General features: G+C 50.5%; 1 protein-coding gene across 1 annotated transcript in view; it reads left to right on the top strand.

Moving 5' to 3' along the window:
* Rnf220 (ring finger protein 220) overlaps nucleotides 1-19,629 on the top strand; it is a 230,974-nt gene that overhangs the window by 210,349 nt on the left and 996 nt on the right. The window contains exons 5-13 of the mRNA XM_013016930.1: nucleotides 981-1,023; nucleotides 3,990-4,033; nucleotides 4,471-4,603; nucleotides 13,223-13,319; nucleotides 13,501-13,587; nucleotides 13,722-13,777; nucleotides 13,882-13,960; nucleotides 18,591-18,699; nucleotides 18,822-18,896. Coding sequence (XP_012872384.1) covers nucleotides 981-1,023; nucleotides 3,990-4,033; nucleotides 4,471-4,603; nucleotides 13,223-13,319; nucleotides 13,501-13,587; nucleotides 13,722-13,777; nucleotides 13,882-13,960; nucleotides 18,591-18,699; nucleotides 18,822-18,896 — 723 coding nt within the window. The remainder of the gene's footprint in view (nucleotides 1-980; nucleotides 1,024-3,989; nucleotides 4,034-4,470; nucleotides 4,604-13,222; nucleotides 13,320-13,500; nucleotides 13,588-13,721; nucleotides 13,778-13,881; nucleotides 13,961-18,590; nucleotides 18,700-18,821; nucleotides 18,897-19,629) is intronic.

Consider the following 19,629-nt stretch of genomic DNA (forward strand, 5'->3'; position numbering starts at 1 on the left):
TTTAGAGAGTTGAGTGTGAAGGATGAATGCAAGGGAGGGGGTCAAGGGCAACTTCTGAGTAGACGATGGCACCCCGCTATGAACTGGGAACCCAGAAGGAAGGCACCTGTTTGGGGAATGTTGAAGTCGGTGTTGGCTGTAATGGGTATGCAATGCCTGTGAGAGGTCCAAAGGTGTCCGGCAGACAGAAATGTTGGGAATCCTCTGAACAGGGCCGCGATGGGCTGAGGGCCGAGTCGGCGACGGTGGGGTGGCCAGAGGATGACTGGGAATTCCGACTCCTGGTGCCCTAGCAAAGCGCGGCCCCGCGGAGCCACAGCTACCGGACGACCGCGCGGGAAGCCGAGGCCCCTCCAGGCCCGGCCGGAAGGAGTCCCGCAGAGGGAGGAGCGTGGGGCGGGGGCAAGGTCCCCGCAGCCGCTAAGGCCGGGGCGGGTAGAGTTTAGGGGCGGTAGGAGGGACCCCGGGGACAGCCCCAGCCAGTTGGCTGGAGTGCAATACGCGGCTTCCTGGTCCCAGTCCGGCCAACCCCCAACCCTTGGTGAACTTTCACCCCCAGCGCGCGACGGCGGCGGATCACGTGACCAAGGCCAACATGGCCGCCGCCGCTGCTGGGAGCTGAGGTGCCGCCACCGCCGGGCAGCCGGGGGGAATCCGCCCGCATCGCCGCCCTCGCCGGCCGGGCGGCCGCGGGATCCAGAGAGCTGGAGGCCGGGGCTGGGGCGGCACCGCGCGGCGGCCACGGGGTCCTAGTAAAGCAGTCCCGGCGGCTATGCCGAGGGCCCGGAGCGGCCGGCGGAGCAGGGGCACCGGCGGGAGGGAGGAAGTAGGTTTGTTTACGGGCTGTTTGGGGCGGGGCGCGCTTGGGTAGGGGTCGGGTGTTGGGGCAGGGGACCAGGACTCCAGGCCGCACCTGACGCTCTTTTCCCCCTCTTTTCTTTTTTTCCCCCTTTTGCATCTGCCGGGGATTTTTCTCCCAGACCTTCCTGCGAGTGCGAGCCAACCGGCAGACCCGGCTGAATGGTGAGTCTGGTCCGGCCCCTCCCTCCGCCCCACCCCCGGCCTCCTCTCCTACTGCCCGCAGTCCTTGCCTTGCCTCGGTCTTCTCTACTGGGGCCCACAGGTTCCTTTGCAGTCACCGCATCTGAGTATGTGCAAACCAAGGCCTCAGTTTCCCCGTCTGTCTAATGGAGGTTATGGTTCCCAGTTCTTGCTGAAAGCCTCTCTAAAGGCCCTGAAGAACCCTGGGGGGCAATAAGTGTCGGAGAATGAGGAACAAGCCACACAATTCCAATCGGGAGCTCAGCTTTGAATTTGCTAACTGCTGGGACCTCACTATACAAGCCGGCGGGGCGCTGAGAATGTTTTTCTTCTAGTTTTTAATCAGTGCCCAGTAGTGTGAATACAGCCTCTCTGCTGCGACTTGACAATGCAGTGAGATCTGGAGTTCCCACGGCAACAGGAACTAACTCATCCGAGGGCTCTTTGAGTTATCAGTCGGCCCACATTTCACAAAGGTGATCAGCGTGTGCTCGACAGCTCTTAGAGGCCTTCTCTGAAAGCAGCCCATATATGCACTACCTGGCGGCCCCCTTCTGGATTCAACCCTCTGGAGCATTCCTGTTTGCTGAACACAATTGAATGGTCCTCGCTTTTTGTGCTGGTGTGGTTATATGGGGGTTGATTTTAAGGGGCTTAGGGTCTCTGGGCCAGCTGGTAAGTGAATGAGACGTTGTAGTTCAAGATCCCATGTCTATTTGGTTGCCTCTACCAGGCTCAGCCCCAGCCTGGAAAAAGGGAGAGCTGGCACTATGTTAAGCACCACTCTATCACACCTCTAAGAGAAAATGTTACTCACGTTTTGCAAATAAGGAAACCGTTGGATCTGAGAGGTGAAAGTTACTTGTTTAAAATCACACAGCTGGTATGTAGCTAAGTCATAATTGAACTGAAATTTGTTTACTTCCCAAACTTGTGCTTCTCCAAATGTTGCCATATACCTCCTTGGCAAATGCTTTGTTTTTTTCCAACTTCTAGGTAGCCTTCAATAGAGAACAAAACTTCTTGCCAAACTGCTTAGTTCAGGACTTAGAAGAAGAATGGAAAGGGGTAGGGGACTTGAGACTGTCCAGATGAAACACAACCCATCAGGTGGTTTTCTGGGCCTAGCTTCTGGTGGCCTAGGTGTCCTGGACAAAGAACATCCAGAAGTCCCAAGGTTCTTTTTCTTTTTTAAAAAAATTCAATCATTGATTCTTTATTGATACATTGTTATCAGCCTCTTTTACCCAGGAATGCACTCAAACTCTAGGCAGGTGAGGATCCTTTGTGTTGACACACTACACCATACTAGGTTTCTAGAACTATCAGTGCCCTTGAATTTCTGATGTCTTGTACCCGTACTTTATCCCAGATCTGGCTCTGGAGTGTCAAGGCTGCCTGAACCTGGGATTCCAAGGGTTAGATCAGCCTTACAAGGGGCCCCACAACATAGTCACATTTCTGTAGTGGAAAACGCAGGCAATTGGAGAGATAATCTGGGCTACAGATCAACATTTCTCAAATTCTATACTCAGTTCTGGTAGCTTTCCCTTCTGTTCCAGTCTTTGTAGGGCTACTGCTCTGGAGCTGGAAAAGCTCCCTGCCTCAGACGTGTAACCAGCAGAAACTTGCAGTCCTAGTACCTACAATGGGATGTCTTGCTCATACTACTCAATTGAAGGAAGGACCCTGCGTATAGGATAGCATTGTATTCAGTGGAATCAGGCCTGGTTCCAATCTTGCCTTTGCCACTTGTTAACTACTTGGACAAGTTCCTTGATAGCTTTAAGCTTTGGGTTTCTTTTTCTGTTAAAATGTAGAAATGCAATTTTAGCTTCAGGATATAGACTTAAGTCAGATTCCAGTGTAAAGTACCAAGCTCTGAGCCTAAAATACAGTAGAACCTCTAAATTGTAATATCAGCTGTCACCTCGTTCCTCTCTGATGCATTCATGAAGTTCCAATCAAGGTCAACATCCATAAGAAAGTTATTCGTGGCCCTTCAGTAGGGAATGTTTACCTTCTTGGCAGACTCCCATTCTCTCCATCAGTGTGGTCTCAGAGTGGCCATCTTTGATCCTGCTATTGCATCTTGGGAGGGGTAGAAGGAAGAGTCCCTTGTTTTGACCCCTTCCTGCTTCACTGACAGGAAAGCTGCAGAGAAGGATTAGTGAGCTAATTAGAAATGATTGCATCTCTCAGCATTAATTAGCAGTGCTGAGGGCTTGCAGTGTGCACTTTGGAACTGAACCTCCTGCAGGACAGCATGGCAGGCAGTCCTCTGCCTCTGGGGCCAGCCAAGCCCCTCCACACTGATTAGAAATGATAGGACAGGTTTGGGTTTGCATAATAAGGCCCACCCTGTCCAGGTACCCTGGACCTTCTGACCCAGGTCTGACTCAGACCCTCTGTAACTTTATGACTAAGCCTCAGTCCCCTTTTGTATATAGTGGAACATGTGCACATCAGAGAAATTCCTCTTGGGATGATCTTAGGTGGGATGTTAGGGACCATACATCAGGGCTTTTGGCCCTAGACCCAAAGTAGTTTTAACTGATAAGTAAACAGCTGACCAAATCCAACCCCTAGAAGAATCTTGGGTCTCGATCTGGGTAGATAACAGCAATATGAAGTGTCCCTTGCCTGTTGGACTCATGAGTACTGCAGGTATGGACAAATAGGTTGAGCTTGAGCCAGCTGTGATCAAAGAGCCACATAATGTCCATACTCCCTGGCCCAGCACCAGTTTCTTCCCAGATGTTCTGGGCAATGCCCAGTCACCAAAGGAGTAAGAGACACTGTAAAATGAGGACCATGTCAGGCACTTAATATAAGGACTAATGGCTGGCAGCAGGTCAGGGTGTGTTAGCTCCACTGGGACTGAGCCACAAAGCTACAGTGACTAGAGTCTGCTTATTTTGTGCTTTGTTTTCCATTTGTCTATGCAGCTCGGATTGGGAAAATGAAACGGAGGAAGCAAGATGAAGGGCAGGTATGTCCCCTGTGCAACCGCCCCCTGGCAGGATCGGAGCAGGAGATGAGTAGGCATGTGGAGCATTGCCTTTCTAAGGTAGAGGGGCTATTGCCGCCACCTTCCTCCTCCCACCTTCCCCTGACACTAGCTGCTGACTGCTCCTAAATCTGTGGGCTCTTGGGGTCTCCACGTGCTCTCAGCTGCTTCTTTCCCTGCACTTTTTGCCCTTATCCTTTGCTTTTACTCTCATTCACTCCCTCCTTGGGCCCATATGGAAAATTATTGGGAAGGGGCACAGCTCTTTATCCTCTAGGTTGGTTTTACTTCAAAGATCCCGAGAGCCAGGGGCCCAGCTGGCATACTACAGCAGGGACTAGGGCTGTGCTTTCCTTGCAGGCTCTAGGGAGCAAGTAGGGATGGTCGGGCCCTGCATGATTCTACTCTACTCTTTACAGAGGGAAGGCTCCTGTATGGCTGAGGATGATGCTGTGGACATTGAGCATGAAAACAACAACCGCTTTGAGGAGTATGAGTGGTGTGGGCAGAAGCGGATACGAGCCACTACACTCCTGGAAGGTGGCTTCAGAGGTACTAGCAGCTGATACATAGGCAGTGGCACCCTGGTGGCCAGGCTTTTGGTGGTATCTCTATCCAGTGGAAGCCACAAGGCCATAGCTAGTGACTGGTCATCTGTTGTACCACATGGGAACTGCTAGTGGTGGGACGCCTTTGTGACCGTGCTGCCTGCCTGTGGTGTGCATATTAAAATGGATGTATTTGGGTGGGGAAATGGAATTGTGAGGCTGCAAGCTAGGAGTGACGAGGGGGGCTCTCAGCCTCGGGTGATGCATTGAAGGTGACAGCCAAGCCGCGTTAGCACCTGCATAAAATATTAAAGGGACGGTTATGCATTTATCACTCCATCCCTCTTAAGGCTGATAAATGAGAATCCAGCAACCTGCTGTACACCTCCAGCATTGGGGGCCCTGAGGGCTTCCAGGCAAACACATTGGATTTTCCTCCTCCTCCTCCTCCTTAGTCCTATGTCAGGGAAATCAGTTACAAAGGAGAGAGTGAGTTATGGCAAAATTTGACCTCCCATGAGCTTCATTGGTGAATCTAATTTTAGCTCTGATCCCATCCTTTCTCCCTGGGCGCCCTCTGCCCTGAAGCAAGAGGGGCTTGGGCCCAGCTGCTCCCTGTTCCCTGGATTCTCCCCAATTGCTATACAGGAGTTTTCGCATGGCCCCGCCCATCTCCCGGGCTCTCCCAGCTCCTTGGTGGGACATGGTTGCCCCCTCCTGATCAGACAGCAGAATTAGTTGAGTGAGTGCACAGGGTCAGTGTTCTGTCACACTCCCCTTGCCATGGCAGGGGAAAGGAGTATCTGTTTGCCTCCTGGCCCTCTAGCCCTTTCCTATTTCTGTCTACATACACAGCTGGCACTGCAGCTTGGGGTCATTAAGGGAGCCAGCCTGCTTCCCATCTGCCTCCTGTTTGCTGGTAACACCCTTGGGAGTACCACTGTATATGGTCCCTGGGGAATCACACAGCAGCTGCTAAGGGGGATCTTGCTTCCTTGGGGCCATACCACCTGGGCCACGGAAATAAGGACTGGTCTCTGCAGTGCCAGACTAGGTGAAGGGGCTAAGAGTTCAGATGGGACCTTATACCTTTAGGCTTCTCTCAGATGTCCCATGGGTCAGATGACAAGCCAAAACCTAAGTCAGAAAAGTTAAACAATTTCCTTGAACCTGAGCTGGACAGTGTTAGTAGTTGCCATTGCATTGTTTTCATGCATGTGCTGGAAGTTCTAGCATATCTTAGGCCTTGAATGAACAGAGCCCGTCCCGCACAGGTGTGTGGTGACAGTCTCAGCAGGTCAGTTCCAGAATGCTGCTCTGCCTGGCTTTGTTGGCAGCTGCAACTATTCATGTCTTCCATTGCTGTGGCAACTTAATAAGTTTTCCTGGCATAGAACCGAACCTGATGGCTTCTGGGCACCTGACTGGATTTGGGGAGGGACAGGCTGCGCAGAACCTGCTGATTTGGCTAAGTCTTTCCCCAGTGCTGGGATGGGCTGACAGAGCCACGTGAGGGACTCTTAGGCCCTGGGCCGGTATCAGTTTTCCCTGAGTGTTTACACTGTGAGGTTGTTTCTTTCAAGAATTCCTGAGGAGAGTTCAAAGGGGCTTTTCTTTGAACGATTTGGAGAGCGGAATGAGAGTGAGACTTGAAGAGGGAACAAGGCTGGAGGTGCCTTTATCTGCAGAGAATTGCTGCAGCTTTCCTGATAGAAGCTGCTGCCGCCTCTTAAACAGCTTAGTGCAGTCAAAAGACAGGCTGACTTGAAAGGCTGTTTTACAGCGAGATCAGCGGGGGCCACGAAGCAGAGAGCGGGCTCAGTGGAGCGGAGGAGGCTGAGCCTCCTCAGTGGGGGGGGGCTATCAAAGGGAGGTCCTGGCTGATGCTGACTGCCTCTGCCCCCAAAACCGTGCCTGCAAAAGCTGACCATCTGTCAACCTACCCTTCCTGGCCAGGACCACTAGGCCCCAACTCTTGGGGGGGTTGGGTGTGGCCCTGCCAGGAGGGCTGGTGTCAGTGCAGCGCATTGATCGCCCACCGGGCGGGCCAGGCCGCAAGCCGGGCAGCGCGTGCTTAATGTGATTGAAAGGCAGTTAAAATGGCGGTGACCTTTTCAGGAGGAATTAGATTGCCTGCCAAGACCGGTTAGAGGGAGTGATAACGCCAGCTGAAGAAGCTGCCCAGCCGACTTCAGAGAAAGGAAGGCAGAGGCAGGATGAGCAGGCGAGCAGCAAGGCCCATTTAAGCCTTCTGTGTGTGCTGACAGAACAGAGATTGCTGTCCTTGTTAGATATGAAAGAATTGAAGAATTGCAGATAAGTTCCTCTATCCGATCATCACCTGTTCCTCCTCCCAAACTAGGACTCCTTCGTCATCCTCAGCAATGCTTTCCACCTGGCCCCCAGAAGCTGGTCTGATGGGTCAGATCTGTTGCCTTGAATGTAATCTACTGTGGGAGGCAGTGGATAAGTAAGCGTTTTGATGGAGACACTTGGCAAGGGAATCGGCCTTTGGGATGGGGACCTGTGGTTACTGAGTGGGAAGCCCAGCTATCTTGGAACTGGGAGTGCTTTAAATTGGTATTTTAGGGCAAAATAAAGGACCAAAAAACAGGAAAATTTCAATAGGTCCCAGTTAAAAAAGATATTTTCTTCCAATCCTGGGGCTTGAACTCAGGGCCTGGGCACTGCCCCTGAACTTTGTTGCTCAAGGCTAGCACTACCACTTGAGCCACAGCTCTACTTCTGGCTTTTTGGTGGCTAATTGAAGATAAGGGTCTCATGTTTTCTGCCCTGGTTGGCTGGATTCAAACCTTGATCCTCAGATCTCAAACTCCTAAATAGCTAAGATTACAGGTGTGAGCCGCTGGTGCCTGGCTAGATTTTTTTTTTTTTTTTTGTCGGTTGTGGGACCTGAACTCGGCCTGGGTGCTGTCCCTCAGCTCTTCATCTCAAGGCTAGCACTCTACCACTTGAGCCACAGCACCACTTCTGGCTTTTTTCTTCTTATGTGGTACTGAGGAATTGAACCCAGGGCCTCATGCATACAAGGCAAGCACTCTACCACTGAGCCAACTTCCCAGCCCTAGATTTTTTTTTTTAAGAGCCAAGAAAACAGATAAAGGTTTCAAGAATATAAGTTGTAAGAGATTTTTGTGTTGAGGAAACATGCTAACTTTGTTGGTACTAGGCAAGATCCTCAAGCTATAAGCTGTAGCAGCCAATTGTCCACTCAAAACTTGAGATTTCTTAATTAACTGCTAGTACTGTTTGCATAGCAGCAGCACACAGAGCTTGATACTCCACTCAAAAGAGATCAGCACTTAGAAATAGATGTTCCTCTGGGGTACTCTGCCAAACCTGCGCAGAGCAGGGGTCTATCCAGGCTACAGAACTGGGCACCAAAAAGCACTTATGATGAACCTGCCCATACGTAGTCAGAGAAGATACGTGACTATTGAGGGATGGCATGCTTCATCTCTCATTCCCTACTTCTAGCTGTTCCTAGTTTCTGCACAAGGCCTTCCTTGTATTGATTACCAATGAGAGTTTACCTGGCTTCGTTTGGAGTCCCCCCCCCCAAAAAAAAAAAACAGCTCATCATGTGAAAGGGATATAGAACATGGGAAGGATTAGTTTCAAATAAGTGACAGGAAGCTACAATGCAAGTGGCAAGTATCTGCAGCTGTCTTTGAGCCCTAGAGGGATGCATTGCTGGAATCTAGCATGAAGCCCTATGAAACAAACAGGTAAAATAGGAAGAGAACAGATACTGAGACATTTAGTTGTGAAGGTTTCTGCCCTGCCAGATCCCGGTCTGACTGTATCTTTCTTAAGTTCCTGTCCTAGCTTTATGCTAGTTCTAAGTAGCCTGGAGTAAAGAGTCATGGAGAGAATAAGAGGACAGTTTTGTCACAGCTCTTTTGAAGCTTATCATAAACTTTAGCACCAAATTATGGGGCAAAAAGCTAAGAGGTGTTGTGAGGCCAGAAATAATAGGCCTTGGCCAAGCTGCTCCTTTAGCATGCCATTTCCCAAAAGCTAGACGCCCCAAGTGTTTAAATGATACTGGGCGCAGCTCTGCTCTGTGGTCCTGTCAGTATAGGTGTGGAACAAGACATGGCAGGGGGTAGCCTTGGAATGGAGAGGTTGACTGTCTTAACTCTCTACCACTTTTAGTTATGATTGTTACCTGGTGGGAGGGGTGAAAAGAGATGGCAAGGAGCTAGACCTCTTCTGTCCCCTGTGGCAATAGACAGGATTTAATCGCCTTTTGGAACACAATTGTTAAGCTGGGACAGACTGAGTGCAGGCAGAAGAAGCAAGTATCAATGGTTTTAAACGGCGTCTGTCTCTGTGCGTCTCTCCTGACGTGAGGCAGTGAAACACGTTATCGAGGAGGCCCGGAAAGTGGCTAAGTGCGTTTGACACACGCCAACTCCCTGCCTCCACACTGGATAATTGCATTGTCAACTGTTCAGCGAGGTGGCAGGTGACACTGCAGGCCGATTGATTGTCCCGCATCGCAGCTCCCCAGACTGTCAGCTCCCCAATCGATGGCGTTTACACAAGACACCGTAACTGCATCTGTAACTAATTCCAGTGTAAAACTCCCCGGAAGCTGCTGCCCCTGCCCTCCCTGTTGGTGAGCATTGGGCTCTGGATGGCCTCAAGACTTTCTCCCTGGGCTCTGGTTTGGTTGGAAGCAGCAGGTGAAGAAATCGATGGCTCCTTTTTTGTGGTTTCAGGTTCTAGGACATTACTACCCCCAGTAAACCAGCTTCTCCAGTTTCTCAATCAATCATGTGATCAATTGATTAAATTAACAGTGATCTTTTTTTTCCCCTTCTCAATGACCCAGGAAGAAATGAGTTTATTGGAGAAGGGTAATTTTCATAAAATTCAGACTTACATATCATTTCTGAACTTCACCCTCTCCCATTGTGTTACCAAGTATTTACTAGAAGGAAAGGGGTTTTCTGCATGTTCAGGATTGGACAACTGACTTGGCTGGGCAGAATTGACCTTCAGATTTGGTTTGCCTGCAAGAGCCCAGCCTTTTATGTCACTTTCCTCTGGGGCAGAACCATAGTAAGAGGCCACCTTTGTGACTTAGGGATGCTCTGGCGCATCTTGGAGGTCCATGGAACTGAGTTCTTCCCAGGACAGCAGCAGCAGGAGTGGCAGCTTGCCTGTTACTCCCAGAGCTACATGGAAGAGGAGCCAGAGACTTGGAAAGGAGCTATCTGTGCCATCTTGCCTCTGAGTACTGGCTTGGGATATTCCAGCAGCTGAGAACATAAAATGACTGTGGAGCCTTCCTCGAAACGAGGGGGAGGGAGGTGGGGGCAAGCTGGCAGAGGCTCTGTCTGCATAAAATGGCTTTATGGCCGTTTCTTTTTATTATGATTCTGCCAGAAGTCAGCAAGTGACATTTCATTAAGAAAATAAAGTTTAATGTGCTGGGAAGGAGGTTGGAGCAGGCTGGGGCAAGCACCAGAGTGAAATTGGTGGTGGCAGCCTGATGCGAACACCTGTGGGGGTAGGGAGAGGTTCCCAACATGTGTCTTAGCTGGGGGATGGGTCAGGGTCAAAGGAGACTGCTCAGGCCAGAGGCAGAGAGGCCTTTTCCCTGGCATACAAGATTTGTCATGCTTGCTCTCTCATCTCCCTTGTCAGAGGAACAGAAGGTGGCTGTCCAGTTGGGAGCTGGAGCATAGTAGGGAAGGCTGTATCCTGACAGGTTTCTGCAAGCCAATAGCCTACCAGTCCTGGCCTCTCTTATGGTATGGGGTTCCCAGGCCCTCACTGAGAAATGTTTCCAGTATTTAGCCAGTATTATTGGGATGTGTAGTAAGGCAACTGCTGTGGGTCTGGCCAGCTCTACTGGATCATGCTAAGAACAGCAATGAGGCAAGCTTGAGATCCTTCCAGCTTTCTAGCTGGTGAGAGATAATACAGTTAGGTACATGTAATTTTGGAGTTACATAAGAAATTGGGTAGAGCTGGGTGCTAGTGGCTCATGGCTATAGTCCTAGCTACTCAGGCTGAGATCTTGATATTGCAATTCAGTGGTAGCCCAAGCAGAAAAGTCTGTGAGGTTCTTACCTCCAATTAACCAGCAAAAAGCAGGAAGTGCCCAGGCCCTGGGTTCAAGCCCCAGTACCAGCAACAAAAAGAAAAAAGTTTGGGTGACACCAAGGAAGAAACACGTACATCCACCACACAGAACCTGAAAGTCTGTTCTCAATACAAAAAGATTGAAAGAGGTGAGAAGTCATTCCTTCCGCAAGGATTTATATAGCAGCTACTCGGCATAGGCGCTGCAAGTTAATGGTAGTATCATAAGTTGAGTCAGACCTACCAAGTAAGCATTTGTTGTATAGACAAGCGGGAGGTGGTTCACCAGTATGGGTGAGGATATGGGATATGGGATAGAGAGGATATGGGATATAGGAGACAAAATAGTTAGGTCCCACTGGAGTATGAGTCCTGGTGTAAATGAGCATGCAGTGAGACTGCAGAGAAGAGGGCAGGCAGGGTTTGAGGCCATTGGCTGCTTTGGCTGTCATTTACTCTGCTTTGTCAAGGGAATCATACTGGGCTCAGGAATGTTGCCATGATTGTCTGCTTCCTTTTTGCTCAACCTACTGGGTAGGGCAGGCAGTTGAACAGAGGCTGGCTCTTGAGCTGTGAGTAGTTGAGAAAGGATAGATGGCAGGGCTTGGAGGGTGCAGGCTGTAAGTGAACCTGATAGCTACATTCTGATTGATGGCAGAGTTTGTCTCCCAAACTGTCAGAGGGTTTATAGAGGTGCCACTCACCCACAAGGTAGGAATTGCTTGTCAGGACACCTGGCTGTGAACAGGAGACAGAGCTGTAAACTTGGTGTTTTCTCAGCTTAATGGCCCTGCTGCTGACCTGCCTGCTGCCTCAAGTGTATTGGGGCCTCTGGGTAGAGGGTAAATGAGGACTGTCAGGGAGGGAGCTTAGGCAGCATTCATTCCATTTCCTATCCTTGTTGCTTTTGTCTGGGATGGGTGGATTCAAGACCAGAGAGTGGAGGGATAAAAGAGATGAAGATACTTTTTCAGCCCTTGAAAGATGAACATCCCAGATGGTGTGAATAGCATGGACAAAGGTCTCAAGCAAGGTGTGTCTGAGGCACAGTGAGCAGTCTCCATGTCCATATGCATAGGCCTCTGGACTGAAGTAAGAAGAGAGAGGGTATAGAGTAACAGATACATGGACCTCACCAAGGAGTCTATAGAATTGGCTGTGCATACAGTGGGGGTGTCTTAGGGGTTTGGGAATAGGAAAAAGAAGGGTCAGAAATATATGGTAAGCAGAATGAAGCAGTAAGACAAGAGACTTTCTAGACTTACCCTAATTGGTGTATAAGGACCCAAGAGTACTAAGAATGGACAAGACAATACTTGAGAGCATTGGGCAGAGCCATACACTTCTTCCAGGCTTCCTTAAGGGTTTCTTTGCTGATCGTGGTAGTGGGGCTGCTGTACTATGAATGAGATGATGGGTAAGCAGGACACCCACTGGGAAAAAGCAGAGGTTAGGGGCAGCTCTATAGTACCTGACCATGGACTAAAAAAACAGTTTTGAGGCCAGGAAGGTGGCTCAGTGGTAGAGTGCTTGCCTAGCATGCACGAGGCCCTGGGTTTGATTCCTCAGCACCACATAAGCAGAAAAAAACGGGAAGTGCGCTGTGGTTCAAGTGGTAGAGTGCTAGCGTTGAGCTGAAGAACTGAGGGATAGCACCCAGGCCCAGAGTTCAAGCCCCACAACCTACCCCCCCCCCAAAAAAAAAAAAAACTCCTGGGTGTCAGAGATTACTTGGCAGGTGAGCTACCCTGGGGTAGCCTCAGTAGTATACCCCTCCCTATTTAGCCAAGAGTCAGCCTAGTAACTATGCAAATGTTCCTAAGGGAAAGCAGACCTATTTGGCCTTTGGCCTGCCTGGCCAGCCTGGTTGCTTTCATGGACTGCTTTGAGAAGCAGGTGTGCATGCCTATCCTCCCTTTTCTCTTTCTCCCTAATCCCTTTATAACTACACTTGTCCAGGAATCTGGGCCGCACGAGGCGGAGATGAATAATTAATGTCAGGCGCTTCAGACACCAAATATTTGAACAGCTGCCTGGTATTTTTGCTGGCAAGGACCTGGCGGCCAAAATCAGAATGCTGGCTGGGGGTCCCACTCCATGGCTCTGATTGGTCTGACCAGCCTGTTCTCTTTGACTGACTTATCAGACTGGACAGTGGGACATCAGGAGACCCAGGTCTGGTAGGGGTGACCTCTTATGGACCTGAGTTTGTCTGCCTGCTCTTCATGGAGCTGGAAGACAAGTGCATAGGCATGGTGTCTTCTCAGGACTTAGCATTGTGTTAAAACATAGACTTCCTAAAGTAGCATGTAGTGACCAAAAGGAACAGTTACACAGAAAGAAGAGATTGCAATGTCAGAGTCTGAGGCACTCAAGTATTTGCTTTTATATATCCAAAGCCCAAGTTTTTATCTGGGCCTTATTTGGCCCTAAGGTAGCAGAAGGAGCAAGCTTGGTCTACTATTTTTGCTCCCTGGCCCTTCTCATACCCTGCTTCCCACAGGCTCTGGCTTCGTCATGTGCAGCGGCAAAGAGAACCCAGACAGTGATGCTGACTTGGATGTGGATGGGGATGACACACTGGAGTATGGGAAGCCACAGTATCCTTGGGCACTGTGGGACAAGGTGGGGCTGGTGGGGTAGGCCAATGAGAACAAGAAGTAGATAGCACCTCTGGCACTGACCCCCTGGGCCAGTCTCAGCTTTGACCAAGGGAGGATTCAGCCCTTGTGGCTATACTGTACAAAACCTAGGATCCATTGTCCTTGACCACCATGTCAGATACACGGAGGCTGATGTCATCCCCTGTACAGGCGAGGAACCTGGTGAAGCCAAGGAGAGAGAGGCACTCCGGGGTGCAGTCTTAAAGCAAGTGTGGGCACAGGCATGGGTGGATGGGATTAGAGGGATAAGTAAGCCCAGATGTGGGTCTCAGTCCAGGAACCACCATCAGGGCTGTCCTGTCTGGCTTTGGCCCTCACATGTTCTTTCTCCTTCTGTAGTGGTGGGCCTCCGAGCACCCGCATCACACCGGAGTTCTCCAAGTGGGCCAGTGACGGTAAGTCCAACCTAAGTCCGAAGTGGGGGAGACGGGGCATCCCTAGATGATAGTGACTGGCTCAAACCCAAGCCCTCACCTGTGTACCCCATCTGTCCCCACAGAGATGCCGTCCACCAGCAATGGGGAAAGCAGCAAGCAGGAGGCTATGCAGAAGACCTGTAAGAACAGCGACATTGAGAAGTGAGTGTGGCAGGGGGCACTTTACTAGCAGGAAGGCCTGTTGCCAGGCCTTCTGGCCTTCGGAGTGCAGCTCAGTCCTGTTGCTCTGGGCACACAGCCGTCAGTGGAGCCCAGCTGGTGCTAAGCATACTCTGTGAATTGATCACTGGGCCACAGCCCTGGGAGCCTTGGTGGAGGGAGGAGCAGTCAGTCTGCCTGCCTGCCTGCCTGCCTGCCTGCCTGCCTGCCTGCCTGCCTGCCTGCCTGCCTGCCCGCTGAGGCGGCCTCTGCCCGGGGAATGTGATGTATGGCTGCCCGGCCCAGCCGGTGCACTTGATTCATCTCCAGTTTCTGTTTCTTAATCGGGAGCTAAATTGGTTTCATTTTTCTTGTCCCGGGTGGCATTCGCAATGGGTTTTAGGCAGGAGTGTTGGGTCTTATTACTTCTGCAAGGAATTTTTGGTTAGGGTTCTGTGGCAGAGTAAGAGGGGACCCATTAGTATTTTATCCAGGATTGGGGAGCCCCTAGCCTGCACCTATAGGAGTTACAGGGTTTGCTACCAGCTAGACATCCTATTGCTTTTTCAGAAGTGCAGACAAGGCCAGTTCTGGTCCTAAGAAGAGGCACTGTCCGTCTAGGCTGCCTGGAGCCGTTTCCATTGGCCTTTGCTTAGCTCCCTGTACCTACCCACTCCCTCCAGCTGGAGGCTAGGGTGTCTGGGGGCAAAAGGCAGCCTCTTCATTCTAGGACCAGTGTTCCATCTTGCCTCCTGCCAGGAGAGTGGATTGCAGGCCAGTGCAGGGCTGGGTCGGTGGCCCAGGGTCACCTCCCATTTGTTTCCCTCCATTTTGTGTTGTCATAAATTCATTCCAGCCCGTTGTGGTTGATCAGTTTATCTCGGCCGGGGCCGCGAGTGCTGCTGGCATGATGTATGGGCCGAGGCGCAGGGCCCGGCTGCCCATGAATCACCGCAGCTGCTCCGTGTCAGCGCCAGAGCGGGCCGTACGAGTTCGGTGCAACCAGCTTGGGAGGGGGGGGGAGATGACGTATGGATGTTTATTTAATAATTCTCTCCTACTCCAGCTGAGAGGGGCGGGCGGGGCTGTAAGGGGCGCCCACCCTCGTCTGGAGGGGCTGCTCATAAATCAGAAAGACAAGATCATTAATCAGGGATGGCGCCGAGAGGGAGGTGGGGGCCAGATCCAGTGACCATCCATGTAGGTACTACCCTCCTAACGCTGGGAAAAGTCACCATTCTGTCCCACCTGTGTGAGCACTGGCTCCAGTGAGTGGTGCTATCTGGGATACGTTGAGGACTGACTGACTCCTGCACACAGAGATCTCTGTTTAGTCTGGATCTGCCAAGATGGGGAGCCTTCGGTCCCCAGGACTTCTATCTTCTTCGTCCATGGAATGTGGGTTTCTGCCCTAAGTTCATTTCAAATCCCAGGGAAGGGGAAGGCAGGATGATGGGATTTCCTCCAGGAGTCTGGCCACCCTGTGCCATGGAGAGTTTCAGAAGTAGCTCACAAATAAGCTGGGTCCAGAGGCTGGAAGTTGGGCATTTCACCAAGGCCAGAGTTGGTACGTGATGAACATTTCAGAATAGGTGGGCTAAGGAACTGTGTCTTGGCCCCTCGTGCAATCTTGGAATTCCTGGAAATGGAGCAGACTTTCATTTCCCCTTCACAACATGGTCTTTAGAGGATGAAAGCATAGATCCCCATCCTTGTTGAGTATTTACCAACATTCCAGATGGGAATGGTACATATGGACTGAGCAAAATGCCAGTGAAGGGACCAGATGCAGGTGCTTGTGAGGAAGAGGAGGATCAAGAGGCTTCCCAGAGCTAGAAGACTGGGAACTCCAGGGAATCTCAGTACTATAAGGAATTAGAAACAGAGTCCTTCTCAGCATCCCTAAAGAAACAATGCAAAGAGAATTATAGACCCGTGGGGTGGTGGATCTAGAGTACTTCCAAGGGTGTAGCCATTGGGGCATCACATATGTTGCTTCTGACCGCCTAAAAGAAAAAGCCAGAGAGAGGTTGTTGTGGCACATTAAATGTTACTACTACAGCTAGGTGTGGTACACGCTTATAATCCCAGCACTCTAGAAATTTAGGAAAAATATTTCAGTTCATATAGAGTAGTTCAAGACCAACCTGGACTACATATACATAGTAAGACCCTGTCTCAAATTTTTTAAATAAGAAACAGATGTTACCATTGCCCTTCTCATATTCCTCTTGACTACTTTGCATCCAGTGACAACCTTTCTGACCTGATTGTGTCCCTTAAGCTGACCGAAAGCACTATTGCCCTAATTACTATCTGTGCCATGTGGCCTCCAGACCCAATACAACCGACTCTGTGCTTCCTTATTGAATGTATCTTCAAACCTTAGCTATTCTATCACACCCTTCTTCCAACACCTTGACTACTTCCCATTGCCCTTGAGATTAACTTCAATTTAACATTTAAAGCACGTCAGGCAAGTCTTTCTCTCTTTAGCACCATCTGCCTAACTGGGCTTCTTGGGCTTTTGGCCTTTGTTTCTACTGTTCCTTGGCCTGAAGATCCAGCTCACAGCTGGTATGGAGTGGTGGTTAGTTATCAGTTGATCACAGAATAGATCTGCCAGATTGAAATCCCATCTTCCCAAATCTGGGAACATTAGGCAGGCTACTTAATTTTTTTGTGTTTTAGTTTTCTTCATATCTAAAGTGGAAACATTAGGATCTTCTCACAAGTCTGTACGGTATGAATGATATATTATTAATAGCCAGGTAATTGTGGCCTATAATCCTAGCCACTTGGGAGACTGAGTGGAAGAATTGTGATTTCAGGCCAGCACTAGCAGAAAAGTCTACAAGACTCCATCTCAAGGGAAGAAGCTGAATGTGGTGGTATGTACCTGTCATCCTAGCTATGACAGGAAGCCTAGATTAGGTGGATCTCAATCCATGTGTAAACTGGACAGGAAACAAGATCCGTTCTCAGAAATAACCAGTGTAGCTGGGTGCCAGTGGCTCATACCTGTAATCCTAGCTATTCAAGAGGCTGAGAGGATTAAGGTTCAGAGCCAGCCCAATAGAAAAATCCTTGAGATATCCATCTCAAAATAGCCAGTAAAGAGCAGGACTGGAGCCATGGCTCAAGTGGCAGAGTACCAGCTGACCAAGCTAGCCAAGTGAGCACAAGGCCTGGGTTCAAACCCCAGTGCTGTCCAAAAAAAGAAAGAAAATTACCAAACCTTCAGTATAATCCCTGGCATTTAGTAAGTTCTTAATAAGTTCCTGTCATTTTAATTGTTGCATATCATCCCCCAAGTCCCATCCCAGTGTTAACATTTCTGTCCTTCTATGAGGATCCTTGCTGTTCATTTGTTTTAGGAGAGGGATCGTTGGAATTAGCCCAGCTAGTCCCTATTCAGGCACTGCTGCCAATCTTGTAAAAGTTGTAGGGGCCTGTAATATGGGACTTGGACAGGCTAAGGATGCCCATGAGGGCATCACAGGCATAGGAAGAAATGATCAGCCTTTGAGGGAAGTTAGCCCTGTGGCAAAGGTACCTAGTTTATGAGGGATCCAATCAGTCCCCACATCTTTTACCCTTTCCCTAGAGGTTGGACTGGCTTTCCACTCAGCCAGTGTTTACTCATGCTCATGTGCCCAAAATGGAGCTTCCATCCATAATAAATACTGGACCAATGAGCATCTACCCTCAGGCAACTCAGTCTAGCCATTGAGACCCCAACACCTTTGCAGTAGGACTGCTGGGTTGGATAGAGTTCAGGGCCTCCAGTGGTGGTGCTGCCTGCGAGGGTTTCAGGAGGTTTCCTAGAGATGATGGGCGATGAGGCTAATGAGTTGAGAGCATGGGAAGATCTGCAAGGCTGAGGGAGCAGGTAGGGAAGGGTAGTAAGTTTGTGTGGATGAAGCAGAACAGGGTACTGACAGGGTTCTGCAGAGGCTGGGCTGGGCCCAAAAAGTTTATTAACGCTTTTTACTCAGAGAAATCTTGAAGGGTTGGAAGTAAAGATGACAAAATTTTGTTTTCAGAATGCAAATTCTAGTTGCTGGAAGAATCGGCTGGAGATGTGGGGATGAAACAGAAGCTGAGTGGGGTGATTCATAGAAAAAACTATGACTGGGGCTGGGAAGGTGGCTCAGTGGTAGAGTGCTTGCCTTGCAAGCATGAGGCCCTGGGTTTGATTCCTCAGCACCACATAAATACAAAAGGCCGGAAGTGGTGCTGTGGCTCAAGTGGTAGAGCACTAGCCTTGAGCTGAAGAGCTGAGGGACAGTGCCCAGGCCCAGAGTTCAGGCCCCACACCGACCAAAAAAAAAAAGAAAGAAAAACTATGAGGACTGAGTTGGTGGTGGGAAAGGTAGAAAGGAGAGAAATGACAGATTTGGGGAGTCAAGGGTTTTTGGAGTAGGAGTTGAGAATGATTCTCAGATATGTTTTAGAAATTCATCAGGTGCAGATGGAGGAACAGAGTTCTAGGACGTGGTGTTGCTGTACCTCTGGGCCATTGGGGAAGGGGCAGTGGTGATGTCCAGGGGAGGGTTGTATATGCGATTCTGGAATTAGGGAAGTTGAGATTAGGGGTACCACCCTGCTCCCTGCTGTTCCTACTCTACAGAATCACTGAAGATTCAGCTGTAACCACATTTGAGGCCCTGAAGGCTCGAGTCAGGGAGCTTGAACGTCAGCTATCTCGGGGAGACCGATACAAATGCCTCATCTGCATGGTGAGTAGGAGGGAATGGGGGTACTCTTGGTCAGGTCTCAGGGCCCCCTGGGGGGTTAGAGAGGGTCTCTTTGAGGGGTGAGACTTCCTCATGGACCCCTTCTCTGCCCACCTCCTCCCTAGGACTCATACTCGATGCCACTAACGTCGATCCAGTGTTGGCACGTGCACTGCGAGGAGTGCTGGCTGCGGACCCTGGTGAGGCAGCGTGAAGGCTGGGGAGCGGGTGGCTGTTTGGGGCACTGTCCAGATGTCCAATTATGCCTGTGCTTGTGCCTGCTTAGGGGAGGCCAGGGAGAGCAAGAGTGTAGAACCGCCAGTCAGGATATTTGCCCTCCACATTCACTATGTCTGCTCCCTACTCCCACCACAGATTTATTAAACTCTTCCCTCTCAAGGTTCCCAGCACTCTCCCTTCCCCCTGCTCCTACCGCAGAAGGCCTGCTGCATCCCATGTATTGGTGAGACCCCAGATCAGGAGGAGGCTAGTGGTGGGTAAGCAGGACCAGGGCCTCTGCCCCTCCCCCTCCCATTACTAAGCTCCTTCTGCTCCTGCCCCTGGTCTTCGCTCTGGAGCAGCCATTAAAATGTCGCCCGGAGACAGCAATAAAAGGCCCGGACGTGGGCTCTGTGTCCTGATCAAAGGCCGCGTGTAATCTCGTTAGGGCCGCGGCAGCCACAGCTGGACCCAGCCTTGTTCTCATTACCGGGGCTCCTGCTGCGGGGCTGGCCAGGCGGTTTGATCCTGGCGTCCCCCCAACACAGGAGTGTGCCTGCCTGCTCAGAGGCTGCCCGAGCATCCCCAGTCTGGCTGATAGAGGACCAAGGTCCCAGCATAGACATGGTACAGACATGGCTGCAGGCCCAGGTGCTCATATGCACAAGCATATGGCACGTTGTGCCTAACCAGGACCTCCCTCTCCTCCCCCCT

This window comes from Dipodomys ordii, unplaced genomic scaffold (genome assembly GCF_000151885.1).
Source record: "Dipodomys ordii isolate 6190 unplaced genomic scaffold, Dord_2.0 Scaffold33, whole genome shotgun sequence".
NCBI classification, from domain to species: domain Eukaryota; kingdom Metazoa; phylum Chordata; class Mammalia; order Rodentia; family Heteromyidae; genus Dipodomys; species Dipodomys ordii.